We start from the raw sequence: 9,386 nt of genomic DNA, 5'->3' as shown, positions 1-9,386 counted from the left end.
AGAAATGTTCTTGTTAAAACGAAGAGATGCGGAAGTAGAGTAAAAAGTGCCCAGTTGAGCGAACAGCGACTGCAGGCGCCTGGGTCTTAGTCCCCAAGACAAGTATGACTTCTCGTCAACCGGTGCGTCAGCGTGCGCTTGACTGCTTGTGCCGAAGAGGAAGTGGTGAATAGCGGTGTAGCAAAGAGTGCGCGGTGATTAGCAATGAAAAGAGAAGAAAAAAAGGAGAAACGCAGCGCTGAAGGAGAGCTGAAACGCTCTCACACGAGCCGCTCCCCGTACGTGCAAAGTAGCAGCCCTCCCAGAAGGAGCAAGTTCGGAGGTGAATTCAAGGGGAAGAACGGGCATCTCTAGGCCAACGGCGATGCGTCCGAGGGAGAAATCGCAATGGCAAAGGCAAAACAAAAAGTAACAACGGCAGAGACAAGCCGCACTGCACACAGGGGAGGCCTCCCAACCTCCTTCTTAGCACTTCTGCTCGCCTTTTATGGCTCGACATGTCTGCATTCTCCGCCACACAGCGCACGAGTTCAGACGCCACTCGGCCCCGCGGCCTGCCAGAGGCCCATCGTGTGGTGGGAGGCAGCGGTAGGCACGTGTTACAGCAATGCTCCCACTCGGTCGTCTCAGCACGGCCCCTGCCCCACACACCATACACACTCCACGCTCCGCGGGTTGCCTCACAGTCGCCCCCGTCATGCCGGTCGCCACATGGTGCATCCCACGGGGTAGCGCAGGCTCTCCACACCAGTGGGCAGCGAGGGTCGGGTGAAATGCGTTCGAGTCACGCAGGCACTCTGCCCATCACATGGGTGGCACAGGCGTCTTCCCTGCCGCTGGCTGCTCTGGCGCCACGCTATCCAGGACCCGACCGCCGACATCCGTGGCAATACACCGCTCTGACACCCTCACGTCGTGGGGACTGGACTCGGTCGCCAGCAGGAGTGCTTCAGCGTTGGCAGGACTAAGGGGCTGCCTGGCTTCCCAACAAAGTGTGGGCGCTAGGCCCGGGATACCACGCGCTGAGGTGACCCCTCCCCCGTCATTGGGGAGCCCTTACCCTTGTGGGTAGAACAAAGGGTAGGATGGCTAACTAGCAGTGTTTTCTTCGGCATATTCTTTGAAGGGAACAGGGGCGCACCACAGGCACTGCCTGCCCCCCCCTCCTCCCCTGCAGCGCTACGAGCAGATCTCCGATTATTCTGCGTTTCACTTGATAGGCACCGGTACCGAGAAGAGGCACTCTGAGCACGCAGACGCATGTATACCACAGCATCTATTTGTAGAAATACACACCTACACCGACACCGACACGCACACGCGAAATTTTTCAGTCAGCCATCATTTTACCCTCCCTCCTTCCTTGTTTCGTACTTGATAGACAGCGGTTCACCCTCGCCACGTCATTCTTTTCATGCCTGGCTTCCCTCCTCGCTGCTGCGCAAGCCTATGTCTCCCTTGTCACTAGTCTCTTGGATGCCACCGATACTGTGCGCTGCAATCGAACAGGATCACAGTGAGTTTCGGACCAACAAGCCACGCTGTTGGGTGCCGGAGAGCCGAGGTGGCTGTCCGGAGTGGTTCGTGCCGCGGATCCTGCAGGCGGAGGCGTCGAGATCGTCGCCGTTCCCACCTCCTTCATAGAAGTACGCAGTCGCGCCGCGTCTGCAGTGACACCGCCCACGGAAGCCACGCCCCCGTTAGGAAGCGCACGGCCAACAGTGCCGGAGCGCAGCATTTTGGATGGTACTCCTGCCGAGTTTGCCGCGGTAGCGGGGGAAGGGGGCGTCACGTTCGGCAGTGCACTCCCGCCTCGGGTTGTACGAGAACCAGACACACCACCGAGGGTGCGCACCACCTGCGCGTCCGCGGGCTCGATTGCCGCCGGCGACGGGGGAAGAGCGGCGGCGATAAGGGCAGCCTCAGTGGTTTGCAGCTTCTTCATGACCTCGGCCGTAAGCTGGAAACGAAGGAAGTTGGAGTCTGGAAGGATGAGTCGATGATGCCGCAGGAACTCCACAATGTCAGATGCGCGACGCGCCATGGCGCTGAGCGGGCGAAGGGTGGCACGCTGCACCACGGCTGACCCTGAAACAGCACGAGCGGCGGGACAGCACGGCGCCGACGCAGCACGTTTGGCGATCTCCTCACGTAGCGAAACGTTGCCATCAGGGTCGACGTGAATAGGGTCCCCGCTGCGAATGGGTGTGTCGATATGGCCAATCTGCATCGGTATGCTTTCACTTCTGTGAATGCGCGCAGCCGACGGCGTCGAGTACGGTGGCACCAAACTCTCACCTCCCTCATCGCTGCACTTCTCGGTACAGGCACCACCCGCGTCTTGGCTGACGGCGTGCAACGTGAGGTCTCGAGCCGTCGATGGCTCAATGCTCTCCTGCTGCCCACTGGCAGCGCGGGCTGCGTCCTGCTGATGCGCCAGCTTCGCTTTCATGGCCCAAATCCAGTCTCGAAGAACTTCCCGCACGAGGAAGAGTTGCCGGTCGAGGCGGTTGCGCACAAAACTGGTAACCAGGATGGCGTTATTTCGATTCCGAATGACAGAATCAATCGAGTTCTCAACGATGACTACGCGATCCATGCTCCGGCCGAGTCGGGACAGCTCCTTGGTGTAGTACGAGTCACGATACCACCGCCCATCGCGATAAATGGCCTCGTCAAAGATCTTGTGCAGAGGGTCCATATAATGCATGGCGCGCCGAGCTAGGCTCTCTTCGCTCGCCGTCCACAGCACCAGCTCCAGGCGAAGCGGGCTCTTATCTTTCGCCGTGGCAGGGCGTGCCTCACCGGTGCTGCGGAAGCCAGCAGAAGCGGTCGCATCTGAAATGTCGGTCGCGACAGCACCCGACGTCTCAGTAGTGCCGGGGAGAAGAGTGCTGCTTGTGCGGTGGTAGCCGTTCGCCGACTGCCTCTGTGCAACCCGTGAGTAGTACGACGGCATCATGCCCATGCGGTACATCGCCTCATCATACAGTCGATTCGAGACGTTCTGGTTGCGAGTGTGGGTGTGGATGGTGTCGATCAGTTTATACCGAGGCGAGGGACAGAGGCCGCGCAGTGTGTGGAGTAGCAGCTCTGCTCCAGGTCGAAGTATGGGTCTGGTGAGGCACCGGTTGTTGCAGAGTGTTTCATCCAAGTCAAAGACAATGGTGATGGTGTTCGCCGCCTCCTGGGCCGAAAAGAGCGCTGGCAGAAGATCGTCCGAGGCCGGCGCGGCTGCTTTGTGGGGCGGGGAGGTGCCAGCGCTGCTTGATGAGCCGCTGTAGCCGTCCCCTCGCCGGGAAGCCGTGCGCAACGGTTGCTCTGACCGACTGCTGATCGGCGTATTGGAAACGGGCGGTCGCTGTCGAGGATCCTGAGTGGAAGCGGAAACGCCGACCGCGGCCACAGTAACTTGGCTGTTCAGGGCCGTGGTTGGAGAAGGTGGTATCGCGTCACTCAAAGCACCGCAAGACAGCATGGGTGTGAACCTAGCCCTGGAGCCGCCCTCAGTGGCAAGTCGCCTACGAGGTGTCGAGATAAAAACACTGTCACCGCTGCCCACGTGACCATTCTCCGAGCCGTTTGACCGCCGCGAGGCTCGCGGTACTGCCTGGTTTGTCTCTCGCGCCCTCGCACTGTGAGAGGAAGCGGCAAACCCATTCCGCCTGTACTGTCTCACAACCGACTCGGTGGTGCCACTCTTCTCCGTGGTGGGGGTAACCACTCTTCCGACTTCTCGCACTGGCGGCCTTCCCTCAGGTCTGACACGGCTGCCTCGTGCAACCGACATTGTCGGTGAAGAACGCGACGACACGAGCACAGGCTGCGGTCGCTTCTGAGGGGATAGTCTAGCATATGGCGCCTGCACCCCATCCGCCACGTCGTCCGTGGGGTCTCTGTTGCCGTCCTCTTGGCCATTACTGGCCGCATCCATCCCCTCCAGCTCTCGCATCAGCACGTCTGGCGAGTCGAGGAAATCCATTATATCCGGATGGCGTTCCTTTGGGACAGTGCGCAGCATCTCCAGCTCCTGCTGCTGCACCTTCTCAATGCGGCTGCGAAGGCGTGGCGTGATGGGCGCGTGGCCAGTGGTGTCGGTTCCGCGAAGAAACCCACCCACGGAGCTCTCCAGGGACTCCTCGTCCTCCGTCCTCTCGCGACTGTGGTCGCTTGCATTAGTCGGGCACATCAAGGCGCCAAATTTGTCATTTTCCGCCGCCGTCATCGCCGCCGTTCTACTCAGATGATACCTCTCAAACACCCCATTAAACGCATCACGGTCATGCGGCAGCTCACACGTGTGCGATTCCTTCTCCTCTTTCTCCCACTGCAAGAACGCCTGCAAGTCGTGAAACACCGCGAAGCGTTCCAGCAGTGTGGAGCCCGAGTCACTGTGGTGCGAAGACAGTGACTTCTCCGAAGCAGTCGGTACGGCGGAGCCCGCGACACTGCTCGGCCCTGGCAATCGCATTGATAGTGGCTGCGTGGGCGTGCTTGTTCCGACGACGACCTCCGCCTCCATGTTGTTGGGTATGCTCCTCATGGAATCCGATAGTGAGGTCGCAGCGCCAACTGACGACGGTGTTGTGGCTGCAGACGTGGACGACGCCCTCCGCACGCTTGGGCTGGGTGTGGGTAGATGCTCCGCTGCCGCTGTTTCTGGAAAAGCGCCGCTAATGTTTCGCCTCGACGCTGACTGCTCTTGTGCATGAGCTTGAGAGTCCACAATCGCGCTAACAGACAAAGAAGTCGAAGTTGATGACAAGCGATGCTCCAGTGCTGAGTCCCCTTCCGAAGGGCAAGAGCAGGTGCTGCGGCATTGCGGCATCGTACTGGGTTGCGGCTTTGTAGCACCGGCCTCTGCTGCCTGGGGTAGTGCCGCGGCGGACAGCGGGTCATCTGCCCCAGCAGAAGGCTGGCAGGGATGCGGTGATGCCTTCGCAGTGCGCAGAGTTGCCGGCTCATACTTCGGTGACGGAGGCGGGAAGGCCGACGCTTGTTGCGCCTTGTGTGCCAGTGGGCCAGAAGTCGCCGATACATCCAGCTGCGAAGACCATGCTGACTGCAGCGAGGTACCGATAACGGTGCAGACAGCCTCCCCGCCGGTGTTTGCCCCTGGTAAACCCTCATTCGACTGAGAGGTATCCAGAGCGGATAAGCGGCATTCCCTCGCTTCGGTCACAGTGGCCGGTCGCGGTGGCGTCTGCGGTGCTGACGAAAGGTCTACCATAGACTGCGAGAGACTGCACGCCTGCATCGCCTGCTGCTGCAGCTGCGGCGGTTCTGTGCGCTGTAGCTTCAAGGGCGCGTGGCTCAGCACCTCCAAGCTACAGGGCCCTTCAGTGGCGTTCGCAGCGAGGCCTAGTCGCTCTACCAGTGAGTCCGAAGAGCTGTGAATATGGGCTGGCGGCGGTAGCGCCGATGCCGGTTCGCCGTCCGTCCCCTCTGGAATGCTGGCGACACTAGACATTAGCGTGACGCGGCCCCGGCGCTTTCCGCTGTTGATACGCGGAGCGGGGTCTGTAACACGGTAATGATGCACTAGGGGCGGCGCCAGGTTGCCACCAAGGTGAAATGGGTGTGAGAGAGCCCCCTGCGTACGCACACCAGAGGCCCCACCGCTCCCCTTGTCGCGGCTACCCTGAATCACAGCGGGTGCCATTGGCTTCTCTGCTGGTGGATCAAGGTCAGATGCCCGAGTACGACCGGATCGAATCACGCCCCTGTTGGCCGCGTCACCGATTTTTTGCTTCCTTTCGCTATCATTGCCGGGCAGTGAGCCCCTGGTTGACAGTGTTGCTAACTCGGTGTCGGCACTGTGCTCAGAGGGTGTGGTGCTTGTTACGGGTACTGGCAATGACGCCAGCGCGGCGCCAGCAACGGGCGGTGGCGCTGAGAAGTGGTTACGGCTACTCACCGTTGACTGAGCAAACCTTGGTATCGTCTGCGACACAGACCTGGAGGTGCTGTGGTGCCGAGCCTGTCGTGCGGTTCTGTGCGCCGTCATCGCTGCCGATGCCACAGAAATCGATCCCGCATGCACCGGAGAAAACGTTGCTGTGTTGAGAAGGGAGGTGGTCGTGCTGGTGCGCGCATATGGGCGGACGTCTGCTACTGTAGAGGCCTGGAGAAGAAGTGAAGCCTCTGCTGCTGCGCCGACTGGGGATGCGTGGCGAGCGCGTGCTCTCCCGAGAGTTGCCCCTCTCACCCAGGTCGCTGCGGTGTTACTCCTTTGTTCGATTGCACTGCTCGATCTGGCGTAGCGGGTGTTGTTCTCATCGTCGTTTTTGCCCAGAGGCGGGGGTATTTCTGCATTCGACAAGGTGATGTGGGGCACCGGCGCAGGCGTGTGGTGACGGGACAGCAGGCCGGTGAGGGAGTCTCGCTTTCTCACGAGAGAAAGTCGCCGCGGTTGGTTGGAGTTGAGCACGTCAGTAGTGTCGCTGTTCTCGCTTGCTCGGCGAGTGCCAGAACTCACGTACATTGTGTTTTCTCCTCCGGGCATCCTTTTCTTGAGCCCGCACTCTGCTGCTGTTGACTGAATGCACTGCACGTCCGCCTCCCACTTCAGTATAAGTCGTTCGTAAGGTGGTAGGGTGTCACTAAGAGAACGAACGGAGTGGTAGGAGGGGAGACGGCGTAGGTGCTGCGACACGAGAGTGAGTGAGACTCAAACTCTAAGAGAGGCAAGTGCTTGGTCGTGTGGCTGCGTTTGTATGTATGCGGAATACACAGGAGGAGGAGGAGGAGGAGGAGGAGGATAGTGCGGCGAAAACTAAAAGGCTTGCAAGAAGATGCAGTCGAAAACAAACAGGGACGGGGGAAGACGGGAGTGGAGGAAAAAAAGAGAGACGGAGCGAGCGAGAAAGAGAGGCGAGGGGAGGGGGGTACGAGCGGCACAATAACCCCCTCCCTATGTCTCGTCAGAGAGCGAGAGAGAGAGAAACGGAGGGGCGAAGGGAAGCGTACGCAGAGCCTGGAAAGAAACGAAGAGAGAAAGAGAGATGGCCACCACGGGTAATTCCACAGAACTAGCGATCGCAGAAAAGATGAGAGGGAGAGGGGTGAGAAAGAGTGGCTATAGCGTGACCCGAAAAATACGAAGCAAAGCGCCAATAATAATAAAGTTGGGAGAAGTGGGTACAATAGAGTGCGCGTGCGTACCACTCCACTTTCCTCGATAAGAATCTACTCGGAGTCAGTTTTGGGGAGAGGGAAGCGGGGAGGACACCAGCGGCGCGCCGTCTACTCGTCTCTCTCTAGACAGTAGGTGGAGGCGGCACTGAGGTAGATCACTGTGTGTGGTTACTTGCTGCTCCGTGTCTGGGGATCAAGCAGCAAGAAAAGAGAAGGTGGCTTGGCGCTGCTCTACGAATTCACCACCGCGTCCGTCGAAGAATCCTATTTCGCCCACAAAGCCAACGACAGGAACGCACGATCACTGGCACACGTACACACACACAATGGATTGCCTATCGAATACGCAGACGCGGCCGAGACGTAACACCTTCCCACCTTGATTGTGTCTGGGTGCAGAGACGAGCGAGTGATGCAGACGCACGGTGCAGCTACTTGAGAAGCACAGTCGTCGACACAGTCACACACGTAGACACTCTACGGGGAGAACGAGTAGGGAAGGGGGTGACACGTTATAGAGAGAGCGAAAAAGAGAAGCACAGTGCGAAAGAAAAATGAGTCGGACGTGATGACCATAAATTAGCGGTGCTGCACGAACAGAAGAGCGAGGGGAAGAGGGGGGAGTAGTAAGGCATCTACTGTACACAGGGTTGGCAACGAGAACAGCAGTAACAGCAGCAACAATGACGAACAAGCGAAGAGAGAAGGCACTAAAGGTTAAAAAAAAAGGAGAAAAAATAAAAATAAACCTGAAAATAATGGCAATCACGCAACAAACGTAATGGAGATGGTTGGTGGCAGGAGAAAGAAGTAGGGAGCGGGGGGAGAGAGAGAAAGAAGCGATGCTAGGAAGCAGCGTCTACGACCACCGCAATGCTCAAACACACACCACACACACAAAGGAAAGGGGACGGAAAAGGTCGTTTGCGCTGTTGTTGTCTATAGGCAAACTACTGAGGTAAAGAGTACAGGAAAACGCGTGTTTGCTTACGAGGCGAAGAATCTAGTGTGAGAGTTGAAGTGGGGGGATAACCCGAGTCTGCGTGTTTGGGGGGCGACGTGATAACGCGTGTGAGGAGAGTTGAAAGCGCGTGCGGCGAGTGTCTGTGCAATTTACCCACGTAACGTGCTTGGTCGCTGTGTGGACACTTTGTTGCTCCTGTTAAGTGAGTGTATCGGGCACACGCCGAGTGTATGGGCGTGTCAGGCAGAAAAGCGTCCGAAATGTGGGCAAATAGATGCGTGAAAGCGAAGAGGTTCCAGAAAAGCGAAGGCAAAGAGAATGGCAGGTGCCGTGGGGATGGTGTAGGAACCAGGGTGCCAGCTACCACGGCAGCAGAAGGACGGGATGACATGCCACGCACTACTGCATGCACTCCGATCGCGTTGTTGTTGCCGACGCCACCCTCCCCAACGCGCAGTGACGCACAAGGCATTCGCAAGGAAACAAAAGAGGCCACGATGATAGCGTACGCATGCGGTGTGTGCGTAGGGAGTGCACCTTCACCTTCACACGGATGGTTTTTCCTTTGTTTTTTTTTTTTTTTTTCGGAGGGGGGTTGGTGCTCGTTTATGGTGTACGGGGTGACTCCGAACTAGAGTCCCTGTCCGAATACCTTGACGCAATGTTACATATGTATCCAGCTTGCTGAAGAATGAAGGATGAGAGGGTGAAAGACGGCAAAGCTAGTGTTGTTGTTCGCTTACTCAACCCTCTGGTACATGTACATGTATGTATGTATGTATGTATATACGTACCTTTAGGGAAGAGAGAGGCATGAAGAAGAAGAAAGTGATACGCTGTTCGTTATGCGATCCGTGCCTGTATGAGTGGGTGCGTGTGGGTGCACCCGCTGGCACCCCTTCCGTGCACCACCCCGCTGTCTCGCACCCCCATTGGAGAAATGATGGCCGAAGGAACGAAAAAAAAAAGAAGAAAACACAGAAGGGCTAAAAAAGGGGGGAAGGGGGAGAGAGCGCACCACCACCACCAGCCTGCACACACACATGCACACACACGGCAAGAGCTCTGTGAACTGCTAAGCCGCACCCGGTGCTGCCTTGCACCAGCCTACAAAAACACATGCATCATTGTGCCTCCTCCCAAACCGCTCAAAGAGCTGTGGGGCTGCGAAAGCAGCGAAGGGGCGGGGATGGGCTCTGGCGGAGAAGAAACAAAGAGAGCACACATGATGAGAGAGTAGAAGGGTAAGCGCCACCAGAGACACACGAGGTAGAACATAACCAAA

The 9,386-nt window shown here is 58.0% G+C and overlaps 1 protein-coding gene across 1 annotated transcript, besides 1 other annotated feature; it reads right to left on the bottom strand.

The window, feature by feature from the left end:
• Positions 1-506: 506 nt before the first annotated feature.
• Positions 507-1,051: a repeat region.
• Positions 1,052-1,447: 396 nt separating this feature from the next.
• On the bottom strand, positions 1,448-5,257 carry LPMP_330840 (hypothetical protein; the record flags this gene model as incomplete). Its single annotated transcript, XM_010703875.1, has 1 exon — positions 1,448-5,257. The coding sequence occupies one exon, from the start codon at positions 5,255-5,257 to the stop codon at positions 1,448-1,450; it is 3,810 nt and encodes a 1,269-aa protein (XP_010702177.1).
• Between the last annotated feature and the right edge of the window lie 4,129 nt (positions 5,258-9,386).

Source organism: Leishmania panamensis (genome assembly GCF_000755165.1).
Source record: "Leishmania panamensis strain MHOM/PA/94/PSC-1 chromosome 33 sequence".
In the NCBI taxonomy this organism is placed as follows: Eukaryota; Euglenozoa; class Kinetoplastea; order Trypanosomatida; family Trypanosomatidae; genus Leishmania; species Leishmania panamensis.
This window is presented reverse-complemented; position numbering and strand designations above follow the sequence as displayed.